Source organism: Panulirus ornatus, chromosome 2, assembly GCF_036320965.1.
Source record: "Panulirus ornatus isolate Po-2019 chromosome 2, ASM3632096v1, whole genome shotgun sequence".
NCBI classification, from domain to species: Eukaryota; Metazoa; Arthropoda; class Malacostraca; order Decapoda; family Palinuridae; genus Panulirus; species Panulirus ornatus.
The window spans coordinates 27,560,042-27,580,715 of NC_092225.1; the positions used below are offsets into that span (position 1 = coordinate 27,560,042).

Here is a 20,674-nt window from a genome sequence, read left to right on the forward strand (position 1 = left end):
AACCAATGTATTTTGCCACAGAGAGTGATTTCAGCTAGATATACATTCTGTAAAATGGCAACAATGGGGCTGCCCAAACTAAAGACTATGACTCAAATTCTATATATTATAAAAAGGTGAAGTCAAAGTCATTTCCTGGGGAGAAATGTTATTCATACATCAGCTGTATGCCACAACAATGTGATTTACCATTTTGACTGTGTAAATAATAGTGTAATTAAATACACCAATGTATTTTGCCAGAGAGTGATCTCTGTTAAAGATATACATTCTGTAAAATGGCAACAATGGGGCTGCCCAAACTAAAGACTATGATTCAAATTCTATGATCCTGTTTGAGTATGAGTTGGGGGGTAAACTTAAAATCAAATTTGTGATGAGGATTTTGAGCTAAACTTCAAGATGACCTGATATACTTTTCCATTTTGTTAGTGAGTGAGACCCAGCTAAAAGCCATTTCTAATATAACTTGACAGCTCACAGCTCTGAGCACTTATGTGTAGATGTTCCTTTCCACCACCACACTCCATGATAGATGCTAGGATTTTTGGAAGAAGGAAGTGGGGTGCTCAGATGGTCTAGGTTATTTGAAAGGCAAGTCTAGCAAGGATTAATGCCATCATTTGAGAATATTTCTAAAAAAATTTCATTAATGTAAATGGAAGTAATGTTTGTATAGCAAGGATTAATGCCATTGTTTGAGAATATTTCTAAAATATTTTCATTAATATGAATGGAAGTAATGATTATCATAATATTTTTCAACATATAAATCTCTTTCTAACAGATTTCAGAAAATGTCTGAGCCAGTATGTCACCAAGGCTGGGCAATGCAACCTGAACATTCTCAGTGAAAGCTTCCATGGAATACATAAACAGGAACCCTTGCGATCCCTATGAGGTCAGCATCGACTTATCTTACACCCAGTGATGGGTTTCGTAAATTGTATTTTTCATATATCTGTGCTACACATTTCTTTTGCAAGTTCTTTTCAAAAGTAAGCAATAATAATCATTTAGATATCCACAAAATCAACAGCAAAAAGGGTGGTACAGCACAGTATATGGATGATTACACGAGATAGGGAAACAGAGAAGCTAGCGCCTCTAGCAAAACTCAAATTGCACTTGGTAATTGATACGATATATCTTATATTTGTATATATATTTTTCTAAAATATTTCATCTGAAGTTTCTTTCATAACTCAAGAACTAATAATAATTCACATAATCAAAAAAGTAATGGCAAAAATGGGTGGTAAAAACAAAAGTGCTCCATTACATGCAAATGCATGGATGTAGGGCAATTACTACTTGGTGAACAGTAATGGTGATTGTGAATTTTTCATATATATACCTTCTACACAGGTCTCCAGAAGGTTCTTACCTAATGCATGAATTAAAAATGTTCAGGTTTTTGCAGAAACACTAACATAACCAAACTGATCAAGTAATCTTTTTTTCTATGTTTTCCTTCGTTAGATGCATGACAGCATCCACTTAACATAATTATCCATACATCAGAAGTCCTTTTATCTCAAACTTTTCAGTTGATTGCCAAGTGCTCTTCATGTAGTCTCTGACATTTTCTCTGCCCTTTATTTCTTTCTCTATAGGACCTTTGTAAGAACATGCTGAGACGATCACTCCATGACTTGTTAGATCAAATTTCTCATCATTAATTCTGTCAGGTTCTCTTCCATCCATACATAAGCATTATCTGGGTCTCTTGGTACTTTTACTTTTTCTTGGCTTTCTTCTATCCAAATGTACATAATATCCAAGTCTCTATACTCTCTCTTGGCCAAAAGACAGACAGTCATGAAAAACAGAGTGCATGTAACAGAGGGAAAGGGAGATGTTTGACATGGAAACACACTCATGAGACAGAGTAATAAAACAGTACTAGGTAATGAAAAAGAACGGGTGGGAGGAAAAGGATACATTAAGAAATGGTGAAGAACGAGACAAAGAGGGATGAATCAGCAAGACAAAGCGAGATACAAATCGGAGACAGAAGTGTAGTGTGCTTAATAACCAGAGGGTATGGGTTAAGAATGAGAGACAGCTGGAAAGAGGTCTAAGGTAAAGAGATGGGGAAAACCCTCAAATAAATGCACACATTACATGATACATCAAGCAAGGGAAAAGTATCAGTAAAGAAAGGTTTAAAACATTTAGGGAGGCAACTGTGTCAAAAACTGCTGTAAGACCTAAAGGAAAAACAGTTGAAGAAAATTAAATCTTTAGAATTATGTGGGAGGAATGCAAGACGGAGCTTGGGCTTCATTAGAAATGCCATTCACATCCATTCTGTTAAGTAACTAAAATCATAGTGTTCATCAGATCATATGTGACAAAATAAAATTAAGGTTCACAATATGGAATCTGAGTACAATTTACAATTATTCAATATAGAAAAAGACACCCACAAGTAGCCTGCCTAGCAAAGCTCAACTGGTTAAGCCTTTAGGATATGATTAACACATGTATGGGAAAAAATCTAAATACCTTTTGCCCTAGGAAGAGTTTCTTTTCTGAAAGTATGGTAAAGGTGCCGGACGGTGGTTGAACAGGGGTCACATCTTTGCCCTTAGCTCTCAGCTTCAAAGGCGATGCTGAACCTAATACAATCAATAAGGTAGGAAAATATATCAATAATTTGCATATGTATTCACCTCCATATGAGATATGATACTATGTTTTTACAGAAAATGCCTTCAATAACCCTTCCTACAATGGCTTGGCTGATCATTCAAAATTATATCATGTAAATGCCTTATAATGAAAGGTAATTAGAATATCATGGTTTCAAGGTAAGGATATAACAATAATAATAATCCCCATTAAAACTATATTCAGACTTAAGTGTGGTTATCATGGATGTTGACCCTTATGACAAACAATGTGTAGCTAGGACTTCACTTTTCAAAATTTTTGTTGTAGCAATTTGCAGCATAAAAAACAAGATGCTTTTGAACTCCCTGATGTCCTGCCATGAGTTAGATATTAGAAAAAAAGCCATTAAGTTTAACAATTTGCAATAATATGTAAGTCATCATATTTTTCTTTGCCTAATAAGTCATTTATTTGAATTTCCCTTCATCAGCAGTCCAGAGTTATATCACCCAAAAAAAATCATATTTAATGGGTAAATCTACACAACTAGTGGCCCAAAAATCTAACAAGTTCACCCCTGACTTGAGTTTGAAACTTCTATAATGTGCTGTAAGTACCTACTTGTACTGCACAGGAAGTTTTCCACTTCTGGGGCCCCATAACTTGGATATTCTCTATCATACAACTAAAACTTTTGTATGCTCTCTGCATTAACCATAATCTTAGTCACCATATTCCATTCATCCACAACTTATATACTAAAAAAGCACCTACATCCTTTTCAGCAAGTTGCTTGCTTAACATCTGTTGTGTCCTCTGGTGGTTATATCCCTACCAATCTCAAAGAACTGTTCAATATCTACATCACTGACATTTCACCACTTTTGTGGGTAGGTATACCATAAGATATACTCAATTCACATCACTTTAAATGAGAGGTTAAAGGGGTCTTGCCTGCTGAAAGGTTAAAAACTTCAGGTTATCATTAAGTCATCCATCAATGATTTTCTCTCTTCCAAAGTGGGTAAATTCAAAACATCTACCCTTTCACTGTAACTCAGCTTTCTTAATTCTTGTACCATCTTTGTTGTTCTCCTCTGGAACTTCTCTACTTTGCCCTTTGTGCTTCTTTAGGTGCAGTAACTAAACTTGATAAGAATGTTGTAGGTCTGATGTGAACAGCTTGGTAAATTTCCTTGTCCAAAAAGTTGAATGCTATTCTAGTATTTGCCAGCATGCAGTAAGTGTTAACTTTTCTCCTATGGTGAGACTGTTTTAGAGTCATCATGCTAAAAAGAATGTGTTCACAGACAGACATATGCAGGTGTGAAGATATAACATCCCACATACACTATGTATTGAATCCGGACATAATAAAGCTACAGTAGATTTCTGCAAGCTTTAATCTTTTTAGCAACTCTAGACATTTACTAGAACAATCAATGCTGAAACAAACTGTAATTTCTTCAGTGCATGATAACAGCTGCTTCTGAACAATATACACATGATCAGTTCTTTATGAAAAAAAAAAACGATTTATTCAATATGAAAAAGGGAGTTTCAATGACAAATGCATGTAGATCTGTCCAACAACAGGGACTCAACTCCAAGATGGAAGGCCAAACAACCACAACTACATGATCAACACTCATCAACAACTATTTTCCAAGGGACAGCAAACTACAACTTTTAAACCATTCAGTGTCGAGATAAAAGCTGCAAAAACAGTCAGTGGGAAACTTAGGCCCCTCCGTGTATGCTCTACCCACAATGAGACAATTCTCATTTGCTGACGAGGTAGCTAAAAGCCTGACAAAGAGAGATGTACAGAAAAAATAGTGATAGTCTCTATACGAATATGTGTAGGGCTGGTGAGCAGCAGGTAGTGTTTGGAGAGGTTGGCTGCTGGAAATGTTGCTAGGCTGGGAGACTGGTTGCATGAGTTGAGGAGCTGAGAGGTTCCAGCTGAATTAGCTAGGCAGAGCCAGGAACAGATAAAGACAATGCCTCATTTGATGCATCCACTCTTTCATTGTTAGGTGTAATGCACCAAAACTACAACCCCATATTCACATTCAGGCAACAAACACCTTTCCCCTTTAGCTGGCTTTCATAGTATTTGTTTCCCAGTCCAGGAACCATCCAGGTAGCTAGCCACTGGCCTCTCTCCATGTTGAACACAATATTCAGGATGAGAATGAACTAGAGAACCATAGTGAGGTTTAGGTTCTCAGACAAGTCAAAATACCCTACTTCTGAATCCTACAATTTTTCTTTTTTTTTTTTAAAGGTAAGAAATGATAATGACAATGTTAATGGTGACCTGTTCTGAGAAATGAAGAGGAATGTAAAAACCACAAGTCAATATTGATTTGGGCAAGAGGATGATCAAGAAGGATAGGGGAAATATATCTTTAATAACACAGATATAGCTTATTAGTAGAAATGTGCTCAATGAAGATAAAATACATCATGAGAACACTAGGAAATTTAAAAGTATGTAAAATGAAACAAGAGTTTAAGAGATGATGATGCACAAATGTAAGCTCCTTCCCCTTATTAACAAACTGGTTATTACATACAATTATTTACATATACAAACATTTTCTTCATCATCATCATCCATGGTTCCTATTTCTCTTCTTTAGAATCTCTACATTACTCCAATATCTGTAATAACCTCTCCTCTATTCTAGCACTCATGATTCTACAGCTGCCAACTCTCATTAAATATTTTTCAGGCATCACAGTTATTATAGAAATGATATACTAATGAATTACTAACCAGATGTAACAGTGGCAGAATTTGGGGTTTTGGGCAGTGCGATGGAGTTGGCTACAGTTGTGGTTGTCGTGCTGGTTGCTGGGACCCCACTGACATTACCGTTCATTTTGGCTGTTGTCATCTAATTACAGAAAGTACACAAAATGCTCTGTTAAGTTCCTATCATTAATGAACCTCTCTGCTTATAATGCAGGAAAAATCTCTCATAATTGTGAATAATACATAACATAAAAAAACCTGTAAAACAACTATATATACATTAGTCTGTTTATTGAAATGTAAATAAAGTAAAATACAATGTCAATGTTCCTTTCCTTTCTTTTCATTTATTCACATATCACAAACATACAAATTATATATTATCAATATACTGTAAAATCTGCTTCAAGGAATGAAGTACTATTTTCTCATACTTCAATAAATCTACACCATATTTCATGCATACTTAAAAAAAAAAACACCATAATGGAAATTATGTAGAGTTGGATTACTTTATTCACAAATGTCATGACTAACAAGCCTATCAGCTAAAAACCCTTTCTAAAACCTTTACAGAAAACATCCTTCACCAACTGTTGTGTCCCAGGCAAGCCAGAGGAAACATTCTTAGTAATCAATTCTCATAAAACATTAGCGTAAGGCCACCTTTAAATTCAACCGATGTCCTGTAATAGGAAAATAAAATGCCTCCCAGATGCCCTACAGAGGATGGGTAGTCACTGGATACATTTTCCGTAATCACAGAAATCAACTGATACTGCTCAAAAGACAGCTATATCATCAAGGAAATGAACCAAAAGGATCAATCTTGGAACTCTGATACAAAATAATCATCTATACAATCAGCATAACTAAGTCAATTTATCAAACAAACAGCTAAACTGATATTCATTGTTAGTCAGGGCATACAAATTTTCAAAATCATAATTTCCCCTTTCTGTATGTCATGTTGCTGCTCTTGCTCTCTCTATACTATAGAATCTCTTCTTGGGCACTATTCTCATGAGCTGTCAGCATGTGTCCCCTCCTCCAAAGCATGCACCCAGGGCATGCTCCTGGCTGCTGTTTCTCACAGTTCTTTTGTGGACACTAACCACTTTAGGGTTGATCATGATGATACCTCTTCCTTCCCTTGAACACAGAAACTGAGGAATTCTCTTTTTCCTTTTGTCTTTCCCTCTTCGTGTAACTTTTATACCTTTAGAATTTGGTCTACAAATACCTGCAGTAGCCCAATTAATTTCTACCTTTCACCTGAGATGGCCTTTGATTACGGCATGCTCTGCTTGTGCCATTGTCAGTCACTATAAAAAAAATAATAATGTGGCAGTTGAGGATATAACTGGGGAGCCTGGAGCATTCAGTTATATGAATGGAAATGATGAAAAGCTTGCTGATGAAAAGCTTGCGAGTACCCAAAGCACTCCAAATCTATCTAGTCCTCCCAATTCAATTTGAATTTACATTTCCTATCTCATCCTTCTGAACCAGAATATGATTTTATTCACATCTTTTCTTAACTATGTCCACACCAAAATTTTTCAAATTTTTTTTTTAACAATCTGAAATTTGTTTTCCAAGTCTGCCACCATAGCAGTTTCTTCTGTAGACACCAACCAATGAAGTTTTAAATCCCCCCCCCAAAAAAAAAAAAAACATGGAAAAGAACCTGCCCCTCACTCTAAGACCATTCCATTTACCTTCCTCGCCATCCAGTCCATTAATATTATCATATAATCGTAAGACCTCTTTTAAGAGATGCCTGCAGCCTAAAACTACACTACAATCACCACAGTAAAAATGATGGACTCCTTTGGAATGAGAAGTTCATCAACAAGACTGTACTCCTTTTTGTCCCTTAACAAGTGAGCAGTGATAAGGCTATAATCTGGCAGAGAAAAAGATACATGAATCTGTTGGTGATTCAAGTATGTATCAAGATCTAATAAACAAGGAACAGAGGATAGCAACAAAGATGGCATGTTAAATAAGAGAGCTTCCTTGCCATCCAGTCCATTAATATTATCATATAATCGTAGGACCTCTTTTAAGAGATGCCTGCAGCCTAAAACTACACTACAATCACCACAGTAAAAATGATGGACTCCTTTGGAATGAGAAGTTCATCAACAAGACCGTACTCCTTTTTGTCCCTTAACAATTGAGCAGTGATAAGGCTATAATCTGGCAGAGAAAAAGATACATGAATCTGTTGGTGATTCAAGTATGTATCAAGATCTAATAAACAAGGAACAGAGGATAGCAACAAAGATAGCATATCAAATAAGAGAGCTGTTTTATGGGGGGGGGAAGGGAGGCTTTACCCACCATGGAAAAGAGAAGCATAAGGCAAGACTTTATTCTAAAAGAAAGAAGAAAATTTACGAGATACGCTACAAAAGGTTAGAACTACTTTCCCACACTGTTGAAACAAGTAATTACACACACAAACATAATGCATCTACATGGTAAATACAAGTTCCAGTACCACTAATTAGTTAAATACTAAAAAGAGCAAAATAACATGATCAAACATACAAAAAAATATGTTACTTCAAAATTAGTAACACATTACATAAAAGTATTCATATATATATATATATATATATATATATCTTTTTCTTTCTTTCACACTATTCGCCATTTCCCGCGATAGCGAGGTAGCGTTAAGAACAGAGGACTGGGCCTTTAAGGGAATATCCTCACCTGGCCCCCGTCTCTGTTCCTTCTTTTGGAAAAAAAAAAAAATTAATACTTATCATGACAACCTAAAATACCATTCTCTCAAGAACCCAGAACTATAACAAAATAAACCTTTTTGTGTGCAGGTGGCTTTGTGGCGATGGGCTTTTTGTATGGCACGGTGACAGGTGTGTTGCCTCCAGTGATGAACTTGCCACCCTTCTTCTTTGCGAGCAACTCTGGATGAATCTTAGGCAGCACTCCTCCCGAAGCGATGGTAACATTACGTAGCAGCTGTCACAAGAACAATGACAAAGCTGAATCCTTTCTTCAGGCAACTGTGAGTGCACAAACAAGTGTGGATAAAAACCAGATGAACAAAGATATTGAAAAGAATAATTCTGATGGAAGAGAGGTTTACCAAACATCTCTTATTAAAGTTTACTCAATTCGCATGAAAGCAGTTATGCTAAATGATGATGCCAAAAAGCTGTTATGTAAGATGAAGTTAAAGGATTTAAGACAATAGTAAAGTAACAAAGTGAATACACAGGGAAAACAGAAACAGGACGACCAAGACTTGGCAATGGAGCCTAATAGGTCATTTTAATGCACAGAGGAATATATTAGAGTAGCACCAAAAGATCCAGAAGGGGAGAAAGAAGTCATGTACCTGTTATCAAATGAGATGATCTGTCCATGAGAGGGGGAGTATTGTTTAAAGAATTCCAGGACACCTTAGAGATGGAAAGAAAATTAGTTTCTTATAAGTGAGACAAAAATAATGCAATTAATAAGAAAAATGAAATATAATAAGAGATACTGAAAAAGGGGAATGACATGCAATGCAAAGGATTCCACAAGTGTGAGTGAGAGAGATAAATGTCTAGTAAAGTCACGTAATTGAGCAACATCTCTAATATCAGGAAACATTGGTTCTGAAGTTTGAAAAACATTTTCTCTCCAAGACAGCAAGGCAGTGCCCCGTGAGCTGTGCAGTATCTCTTGGATATCTGAGGGGTGAGACCGTCCAGCTACCTGTCAAACTAAGTGGAGAAGTGCTAGTTTTCCTTACTTGTTGGCATTTGCTCACCCAAGGTAGTGGCAACTTCCTCACTTTGGGCCCACCATCTTTAACCAATAAGAGACAGTTATTGTTATAGCATCATCAATCCAGGGCATTAAGTCAACCATTCAACTCAGAATTTGTAGATCATATATGCAAATAAAAAAGCACTCAATACCAGTAAAGAAGAAAAGATTTCTGAACAGAGAAAGGGGAAGGCACCACAAAGTAAGAACACCAGAAAATTGCTCACAGGATGTAGTCCTTAAAGAGATTAGGTTTTTCAAACTTCAAGATGGACACTTTTCTCTTCTACCCATTTTCCCTGCAAGCAATGACAGCATACCCTATGAAGATGAAGGGCTTGGAGAATAAACTTTCAGGTAAGATTACAACACCCAAATGTGGAAACAAATACCTTTTAAAGATGACCCACAGGCATACTGAAAACCAATTTCCCTGAAGGAGGATGAATGTCGTGCCATAAAAAAAAGAGCCACAAAAGTAACAATAGAGAATCATCCAACAACAATGCTGGGGGAATAGCAAAGACCTCTTCTGCTGATTTACTTCTAACATAAGATTTTTTTTTTAGAAAGACCAAGGTAGAGGCCATCTCCCTCACATCATAAGTTATAACACAAAGACCATGATGAGTCAGTGCAACAACTGCATACTATATAGGGAACCAAAAAGAATCAGAAAAATAATCCTCACAGTAAGAAAACCCAATTGCAGAGGGAGAAGAAAAAATCCAGCAATAGATGTTAAGGGGCCTCTCAACACTATATATGGCAATAAAAATCTCTTAATAAAAATAACCAAAAATAACCATACACATTCAAGTATGTATATCATACATTTGTCAAATGTATACTTACAATATATCTCATCCTTGAGAAACTATAAAAAGATATCAATCTAAAGAAGGGCTTGGAAAAAAAAGGTCAGTAAAAAAGAGAGGGTTGGTACAACCAGCCAACATATAATCCAGGAGAATTACATCTTGCTGGGCAAAGCAGTCCCCTGGGGTTAGTCGGGTCAGTGATATTATAACTATGGCATTCTCTGACTAGTTAAAGGTGGAGCCCAAAATCAGCAGGCTGCCACAACCATCCATGGGTGTGTTGAGAGCAACAGGAGGGAGAAGCTAGTGTTACCTGGGTTTAACAAGATGTTAAAAAGTCCTAACCCTCTACATATCCAAAAAGTATTGCTCAAAAGAAACAGGCAGAAATGATAAAAGTGTTTGAAGTAAAAGTATGATCCAAAGGAGGATTAGTGTATAAAGATTCTAAATTCATCATGCAATTATGCATTAGGCAACCGATGAGGGCAAAAATCAAATTAATTTAAAGGAGGCAGAGTGACTGATGACCAAGGTGGATTTACTGAAGCTCAAAACCATTCACTGCATACACTTACCATGAAAATCACAATCAAGAAAGTTTGAAACAGGTCAAAAGGCAATGACTACCATTTAATGAACCCTAAAAATCATGTAAAAGAACTGACTGCTGCATAGTTTTTTTATGTCAGTGGCTCTTGCCATAGATAATAAAAAAAAAAATATTTTTTTTTTATACTATTCGCCATTTCCCGCGATAGCGAGGTAGCGTTAAGAACAGAGGACTGGGCCTTTGAGGGAATACCCTCACCTGGCCCCCTTCTCTGTTCCTTCTTTTGGAAAATCAAAATAAAAAAACGAGAGGGGAGGATTTCCAGCCCCCCGCTCCCTTCCCTTTTAGTCGCCTTCTACGACACGCAGGGAATACGTGGGAAGTATTCTTTCTCCCCTATCCCCAGGGATAAAAAAGAAAAAAAAAAATATGACCCAAAAAATAAGAAATGCTCAACACAAAGACTTTGGTAAGTCATCAAGGCTGTGCTTTTATAAATGATACAGTACAACTAATGAATCACAGTTCATTTCAAAGATTCACTTACTAAGTGAATGATAAAGTAAATAGTATTCTCTTTGTACACTTTATGCACAATTATCTTCAGTAGGCTCCTAACAATTTAGTGCTCTTTCGAATCCCAGTTATCATTAATCTTATTATTCACATACACTGCGATATCTATTTAACCTGACTGATGAAACTGTCCTAATACTGTACAATAAATGACAGAAGAAATCAGGCTTCCTTGTTTTACTCACCAGATGATTAAAAAAAAAAATCCATTTTCATTCCTAGCTTTACCATTACACAGAGAACATAGTTTTTTTGTCTGTACTGTTGTTTTTCATCCACCCTGATTTCACACTCATACTTCAGGCACTTCCATAATTCCCTTCTTAGTACTAAGTAAAATGCAATTTTCAAATTCACAAGGTCAATGAATAATCTACTATTAAATCCCCATGGTATCTCTACTTTATAATATTTCTGTAAGCATTCTTAAGACTGATAATTACATATAAAGGGTTTATATCTTTTACCTTAGGGTCTATAATACTTCTTGCTCTCCATTCTAAGAGTGTACTTCTTTATAAATATTTCTTAACTTTCTCTTACGTACAAGAACTGTTACAGTTTTGCCAGTCTTTAGGGATCACTCCTTTTCTTCTTGCTTTGTTCATCAGTTGAATTTGCTCTTTCAGACATTATCTTCCCTGTTTCATGAAGTTCTGTAAGTATGTTATTAATCTAGGAGAGCTTCTATCTTTTACTTTTTCCTCCATTACTTCTAGCTATCATCTAACAATGAAATCATCTTGAATCTCATCCTGTCCTCTCTTTTCTCTACATCTTATTCATCTTGTCTTGTCTGCATGCCTTTGGGAATTCTCTCCACTTCTGCTTCAATTCTTTTTATAATCTAACCTATTCGCAGGTGCTTTATGCCTCAACCATTTTCATAGTTTTTCTTAATTCTCGTTCATGACTCCTCTTACTTCTTAAAAACAAACCATGGGATATATCTTGTCAAACCATTATTCCCTCCTCTGTATTCCATACCATACACTCAGGAAATCTATCTCAACAATAACCTTCATTACTATATATGATCTACCTATCACAAAGGAACCAATATATACATAATACTCTCTTGTCAAATCCAGTTGAATTACCTTAATTACTTTATACAATCTATCTCTAACAAAGGAACCACTAAATCTTACTCTAATACAAAAAAAAAAAAACACTAAGGCTCAAAGTTATACTCTCTTGTAGTAATGCTCTCTTGAATCCAGTTTAATCACCTTAATTCACTTACTATATATAATTAATCCCTTACAAAGGAACTACTTAAAACAACCTAAGACACTTTTCTTGAGCCCATCTGAATTACCTTTACTATATATGATCTATCTTATACAAAGTAACCACTAACAATGACTCAGTTTAATACTCCCACCTTGAATCCAGTTGAATTACCACAAGTACTACATTCAAGTAATCTCTTACAAATGAACTGCTAATGACATGCCCTAAAACTTTCTTTCTGATTCCAGTTCATGAAAAAATCCAGGTAAATCATGTAAAAATTCACATATTACCTGGTGTAACTCCTCATCATTAGCAATTGCAAGGAGAATGTGCCTTGGTGTTATTCGTGTCTTTTTGTTGTCACGAGCTGCATTTCCAGCCAACTCAAGGACTTCAGCTGAAACACAAGAAAAGTTCGGATAAATGTAATGACTCACCATAAAGTAACTGAAAAAGGATTGAACAGTAAAAAATACATGTATAAAATAGTTGAGGATAAGCAATGCATGACAACTAAAATATTACTTAAACTTTTAAAGGAGTGGATGTTACTAGTCCTGGTTTGTGAAGGAATCTAATATATAGTGATAGGGGCATACATGGAACAGTTGAGTTAGCACACACACAAGTCAGAGGCATATGCTTTTATTGCACGGGGATTGGTGCAATCAGGTCCATAAGCCTAGCTTGTGTCCAAAGGAAGTGATATTGTATGTGAAGAGAGTGCAAGCAACTGAGTAGCAAGTGCATGCTGTCTTCATTGTTATAAATGCATCATGGGCATGAAGGGTCTTGCTGCATACAGAAACATATCTGTAGTGTTGTAAGGATGGGTGAAGTCCAAAAAGTACACATAAACACACGACTCATGCTTGTCTGGAAAGTGTTGCTTCTGATGGATGCACATCTGGTGGCTTGGAGTATAAGACCAATTTGGCAGGCAGTTGCTCAGTGCTTGAAGGGATATTTCACTGTATATATTACATTTGCTTGGGATGGGGATCTGTAATTATCACAAAATAACTGCCTTGTAACAGTGAAGATGTTATAATACTAATTATTAGGTGCATAAAGTAATATAGAACAATTAATTCTGCACACATGTATTTCAGCAAAAATACACGAGCCAAAAATGTCAAAAATTGATATAATAAATACAAATTTACTTCGGTGCTGGTAATCAACTCAATATAATCACTCCATAAAAGTGGTTATATTATTCATAATGTACTGTACACAGTATCACAAAGAAATAAAATCCTGGTGTAAGACACAACTTCACAAATTGATGAATATGACAAACATTTGCGCCATAGTGGTAGCAATTACGAGAATCTCAATATAATCAATTTCTAAATGTAAAGTTATCACCATTACCACAGATTACATGCAGAATTATAAAACAATTATATATGAACAAATTTAAGTATAAATGTGCAAGGCCAAAAAGAATATCACAAACTGATTTTCACTAACTGGTGTACATACTATCATAATCATTTCTGAACAAAAACATGTAAAAAATGTAAGAATAAAAACAGCATCACAAACTGATAATCAACCTAAACATTTAAAGGCAGGCAGGAGTGCTGAGATGGTGAGAGATGCTGATGATTGACAACAAATACAAATCACAAGGTTCAAGCATGACAACTCTAATGCTTTACTTCAATGAAGTTCCTTAATCATATATTGTTTATTTCCTTAATTAGATTTTTCTTTGTACGCTCACTTGAATTACAATTTTTTTCTGTTAAAAACTGAAAAATACGTCAACACCACAGATCGGGAATTCAGCTTCTACAGCAAGGAATAGAATAATGATGGTATAATGCTATCATATCCTCAACTGCAATGGGAAGCTGTCAGTGTTCAAAGATTTTTAGCATTTCACATGTTTCACCTACTATACCATAAACAAACTAATTCCAGCATACATTTTTCTTCTCAGCAAGACAAAACAAATGTAATTTGAACAATAATATTTTCTAACTACAGCAATGAAAATCATGGTAAATTTCAGCCACTATTTAAAGCCTGACAAGGCATTCATAAGTTATGTCGATTTCTTTAACCCCTAAATGATTATATCTGTACGAGTACATTCTACAATTGGGAAACTAGTAATTCTTGTACAGATCGCCTCTTCCTGCCCTCATTTAAAGTCAAAGATATGCTTTATCAATACTAACTGTCACAGACAGGCCCACATCCCCCATCCAACATCAGAGGGGGTGGCCCACAAGTTTTGGTTACGTATATATAAATGTGAAGTTATCAAAATTGGGTAAAAATTAGCGATAACTATGAAACACCTCACCTAGCCTCACCAGCAATCACGATTATCAATCTTAAAGTTCCATGATCTAGTCAAAATATACTAATCACACCCACATCTAAGCACTTTGCAACTCCGCCCAATATCATTTGTCAAACAACAGAATGAGCAGCTACATAATCCCCAGCAGTAAACCAATTCAATGTTGCCATGTTTCTAGTCAACATTCTGGCTACTGGATAAAATCTAGTGAGGTTCTGTCAATTATATACAAGTGCTTTACCTACTCCAATTCACTGGAGTTCACCAGTTACGGAGACTTTTGCCATGGCCACTCCCTAAAGGGGGTTCCCACTGGGAACAAGCATCAGACATAAATTGATAGATAAAAAGATAAGACTGCTTTACCTACTTTTATGTTGACGCTAGTTTCCCCAGATATGTACAACCCTCACTACTATCCCTTTAAATATACTCAAAAAACGCACTGCAAAACGAAAATCAAGCTAATAACAACATGGAGCCATACACCTTACTGGTGTACTTGCTCTTATACGAACTAACCCTACGTTTTCCATGATCCTCACAGCCCTCTCCACTTATATTTACTAGCATGATAAAAAACAAATGTCCCAGTTGTTCTCCCTGTCTTCTCTCACTCTATAAGCAGTATAATATGCTATTAAACTACTCCTTTTCCTTTGATTTAATTTTCAAACACTTCCTAAACCTGAAGTAGGTTTGGTTCCAAATTTATTGAAATCTAACCACAACCACATCAAATCAAAGTCATTAAGGTGGACAAAGTCATTTTCTTTTCATTTAATACATCATCTTTCAATGCCTGCCCCGATTTGCTACCTTTTTAATTACCACCTGAATAAATACCAGGCATAATTACTTCTGTAGAAGTCTCATCTAAAATCTAACTAGATCCCAACATAAAACTGCCCTTCAATGTATAGTTTACCTTCACCTAAATAAATGGTCGCTTTACATAGGAATATCAGTTTTAACTACTAATTTTCTTCATATAGTGACATGATAAAAAGATTTTGCCAAAAACATCTCCGCAAATACAGTCCTTTTCCCCACTTCTCAGACCTGCAAACACATCATGGGATCAGCCAGCCGTAAATGAGATGACAAAAATAACGCCACTAATTTCATGGCTCACAATTCCTTCTGATATAGGATAGTTCCCCTGACTAGCTGGCTGGAGGTGTACTAGGGACAACTATCCACATATATTTATTTCCACAAAGTTATGTAGAAGTGCCAGCAGGGACTGTAGCTCATTTGTTTTTGTTTCGCCACACAGACACAGACACACAAACACACAACCCACCATGTTACTAGCCAACCCGCCCCTCCACCTCCACAAACAAATACATTACTACAGCCATTGCCATCGACCTTTCACAATTATTCAAAAACCTGAGGTGTAGGAGAGTTAGTTAACCTGTGAGGTACTCTATGACAGCAGCGGCGTAGACAGGAGCCCCAACACCTATCCTCAGTTTACGTGTTCCCGGGCCAGCCTTCATGTAACGGTGGAGGCGGCCCACCGGGAAAAGGACATTAGCTCGCTGGGATTTGCTGACATTCTTCTGCCGCTTCTTGGCTATCCCGCGGGCTGACATTATTCACACCACTCTCTACAAGGGCACAAATTTCTACAGAATGTAATCGATATTAGCCACCACTGTGAAGCAAGTCCGTCTCCTCGATAAACCCGGGAAGAACTTCGGGATAAATTGACTCCTGCGGACGGGAAAGGGTTCAGATAAGTCTTGTGGAACTTGGGAAGCCCGCAAGACGAGGGACAGAGTCGGTTCCACAAGGCCAACTGCGGGGCGGCCTGGCGGGTTGCAGCGTCTATGACTGTGCAGACGCCTTCCCCGACCTCCTCTAACATGGTGTAACGCGGCCCGTTCAAACCTGCTCCACGTGACGAAGTTGGCACTCTCCACGCGCCATCCATCCTGTTGTGTCCTGTCCTCTCCTTTGTCCATGGGTGTAGCACCCATTCTCCTACGTGGTCGTGGCATATTTTTTCTTCTTCCCCCCTGACGTCCTGGGACATTTGCCCCCCCGACTGTCCTGTCCTGCACCAGCACGCACGTGACCCAACCCGCCCTCTATCCCATCCCGCACTGTCCCGTCCTTAATGATGGCACATACGTGTGCCACCCGCGCTCTCGCCTCCCCTACACCACCCTACTACACACGTGGAAATGGAACCTCGCCTCCAAGCCAGATGTATACGTGAGCACTGTAAAAAAAAAAAAATTGTATATATGAAAATTGATTTCATAAAGAACTTTTATGGTCTTGATCCGAAACAATGTGAGGACATAGATCAGGTATATCTAAATTTAATGGATATAGACAACAGTATATATAATCCTCTTATATATCATATAACTCCCACCATCACAATTTCTAATTAAAAAAAAACGACAGAAACTATCGATAATGTAAAACAAAGACAGATAATCCAGATAATTTCATACACCCCTGATAGATAACAAACAGTATGGCAGCACATTTTCAAGAACACCTTAATGTTAAGGTGGGTTTCTCGGCTTATATATTGACCCATCTCAGAATGTGCGCCTGTGACCACAAAATCCATTTTCTGTACCTAAGAGCGAAGCCTAGAACAATATGGGATAACTTAATGAAATATAAATATATAATGTAATATACCTTAATTGAATATAACGGATGATCACCATCTCAGCTTTCATTTAAGGTTATCACCCATGATGTATCCTATGGCTGTAGTTTCTTCGACATTGGGAACATAAGAATGTATATATGGGTGGACAAAGAGGAGCTAATCCATCGTTAGGAAGTAGACCAACAAGCAACATGTACGATAGTTATTTGCACAGTGGTATAAATTGGTGATATTCCATCGACATTGGTGGCTGGTGGATATCATGACAGGTGAATTAAGACAAATCATTAAGCTGGGCGTCCATTTCGTTGTTGGTCGTTGGTCATAAAATTGATGGTTGGTGTATATATATATATATATATATATATATATATATATATATATATATATATATATATATATATATATATATATATTCACACTTCGCTGTTTCTCGCGTTAGCAAGGTAGCGTCAGGAACATGGTTAAAATGGCTTCATTTAATCACACACCCATTTTCTAGATTGCCTTCGTAGAGAACCAGCTCCCCCTCCCCTTCCCTCCCCGTCCATAATTAAGCCTCAAAGAACTTTTTTTTTTTTTCCGGCCGCTTCATATGCCTTGGTTTAGTCTACTGGGAGCACATCGCTCCCTGTATACCACATAGCTCCAATGCATTCTATCCCGTGCACGCGTTAACCCCCCCCCCCCCTCCTGCATAATCAGACCCGAGCACTCAAATCCTTTTTCTCACTTCATCCAACCATCTGCAAATTCAGTCTCCCGATCCTCTTGTCCCCACCAGCGATGGGGCCCTACGTGTCTAAAACTCCCTTCCCCCTACAGTACAAAGAGGTAACTACACACACACACAAACACACACACACACACACACACACACACACACACACCAGTGTTTACCTCCAATAAATTTGATTGCGAAAGAGTTACACATATTAAATACCTTCACCCATGAACGAGTGAGCCAGTAACCCAGGGGTTTCTCGGGAGGCCAATGTCGGATCTGTGGTTTCCGCAGTGTAAACATGACTAATGTATCCTTCGGCTCTGACCGGTGAAGTTGTTATGACCCAACTGACCAAAGGAGTCGTGACCCAGCTTACCACAGGAGTTGTGACCCAGTTGACCACAGCGACTCGTAAATATATATAAAAAAAAATTTCCTATACGTATTGTTGTAAATGTCATAAACAATCCATATGTACAGCCGAGCAAGCATATATCTTCATTTTCACATGATAATGCATGTACAATTTGGTCTCTCCCTTCTTGTTCCCTCCACTTCTGTCACATTCAATTTTCTTGGTCAACCTCTTTTCACCCAGTCTTTCCACATGTCCAAACCAGTTCAGTTGCACCACGGTAGGTTCAGCCTATCACCATTTCAGCACACTCTCTTTAAGCGCTCTCAGCCACACTCATTTTCTATTACCACACATCTCTCTTGCCCATTTTATTACTCAATTGATCAACCCTCTCACACCACACATTGCCCTCAAACATTCCATATCCTACACACAATCTTCGCGCCGCCTCATATATGTATATATATATATATATATATATATATATATATATATATATATATATATATATATATATATATATATATATATATATATATAACCCATGCCTCACATCCATATAGTATTGCCTTATCTATCTATCTATCTATCTATCTATCTATCGATGTATGTATGGATATGGGAGGAAATACTTCTCACATATTCTATGTGTGTCATAGAAGGCGACTAAGAGGGGCGAAATGGGAGGCTGGAAACCCTCCTGGAAGGCTCAGGCTGAGGTGTGTGGATGTAAGCAAGACGAGAAGAGAGAGATAAGTAGCAAGATTGAAAATAGGGGCTTGAATATCTTAGCTCTGAGGGTAAAGGGGAAAAATAATTTGGCACGTGAGAATAACTTTGAGAGCATAAGGAAGTGAGCGCCAGACTGGTGTGGATAAAGATGAATTTGGATTACAAGTGAGTGAAAATCAGCAACTATGCACCTGGCCACTGGAAGAGTCTGGCGAGAGAGAGGCGAATATTTTTGAGAGAAGCTGAGTTTGAGGATCCACTCGTCTTCGCCTATATCTGCACATTTAGTCAGTCCATCCAGATATCAACCCACCCGTGCAGTCATTCTTCTTTCTTTCCTTTTTATGGAAGAAAGAATATGGTAACACTTTTGCTTCAAATATTTGTTGGATTGTGTGAGATTAAAGCCTTTCATCCCAAATAGAAGCTTCTATAGTTACTTCTACATATGATGTACTTCCATAACATACCAATTTCAGTCATCCATATGGAATTATTTCCTAAAATAACACCATATTTCGATGTTATTTTGTAACAATTTGAATTGAGCGGGCGACGGCCATGATGGTCGTCTCGTGCCACACGGTAAGTCGCGAGATCCAGTGAGAGTGGCTCTTCGTAAACAGATCGTTGCAGCCGGAGGTTGGCAATGGTGAGTGTGAACTATATCTCGTATTATCGGCGTAATCTTAAGTCATTAACGGAACTGGTCATTTGTATTTTATTCCAGGATGAATTTGTGTTGCGAAGAATATGTGTGTAATAACAGAACTGGAATAGTCGAGTAATGGAAGATGATTTCCATTTGCCTGTGGCATTTCGTGAATGCAAACAAGTAGGGCAGTATTGATTCAGTTAGTTGTTACCATAGTTCATTTGCGGGTTCTTGATGCTAGACGTGACCTGCAAGTAGTTACAACGAAAGCAGTAGCAATTAAAATTGGATTGTTAAAATATTTAAAATTAACCTGTGATGTCGAGCCGCACATCTAGACTGTTCTTAGTATGGAGCCTCCATATCTAGGACCACCTGGCTCAGCCCTCCATGGTAAATTGCTTGTTTGATAGTTATTAAATACCTTAATACACTGATAAGACATTTAACATGTTCATTCCCGATAAGGCGTAGGAAGTAGCGCTATTGAAAACCCAACGGTAAAATGTCTTAATGTGAAATAAGAAAGTATTTAAATGTAATTCAAGGGAATCAGTATTAGGCATTATGAGCAGCTTGGGTGTGTGCAATACTTCCTGAAAGAATACCACATTAGGAAACATAAACTCAAAAATATTCATAATAGGCCACAGCTGATGATGATGAGCAAAAGTTAGAATGAGAGTCCGACCAAAACCTTTATTTTATAAGTGATGATAATATATGTGATGATCCTCGAATGCTGAGAGAGAGAGAGAGAGAGTGAGAGAGAGATGATGTATTCATCATGTTGGAAGAAAATGATATTGTGTGATGAATATTGGCCAGCCTTCAAGCCACCACACACACACACACACACACACATATGCTA

The 20,674-nt window shown here is 37.2% G+C and overlaps 1 protein-coding gene across 2 annotated transcripts in view; it reads right to left on the bottom strand.

Moving 5' to 3' along the window:
• LOC139754904 (core histone macro-H2A.1-like) overlaps positions 1-16,764 on the bottom strand; it is a 34,067-nt gene extending 17,303 nt beyond the window's left edge. The window contains exons 1-5 of one of the 2 annotated variants that reach the window (XM_071672738.1): positions 16,587-16,764; positions 12,658-12,764; positions 8,219-8,380; positions 5,405-5,525; positions 2,512-2,624 (exon numbers count right to left, since the gene is read on the bottom strand). In XM_071672738.1, the coding sequence (XP_071528839.1) occupies positions 2,512-2,624; positions 5,405-5,525; positions 8,219-8,380; positions 12,658-12,764; positions 16,587-16,731 (648 nt within the window). In that variant the 5' untranslated portion in view covers positions 16,732-16,764. Of the gene's footprint in view, positions 1-2,511; positions 2,625-5,404; positions 5,526-8,218; positions 8,381-12,657; positions 12,765-16,107; positions 16,549-16,586 lie in introns of those variants that run through there. The other variant, XM_071672733.1, reaches the window with a different exon arrangement.
• Between the last annotated feature and the right edge of the window lie 3,910 nt (positions 16,765-20,674).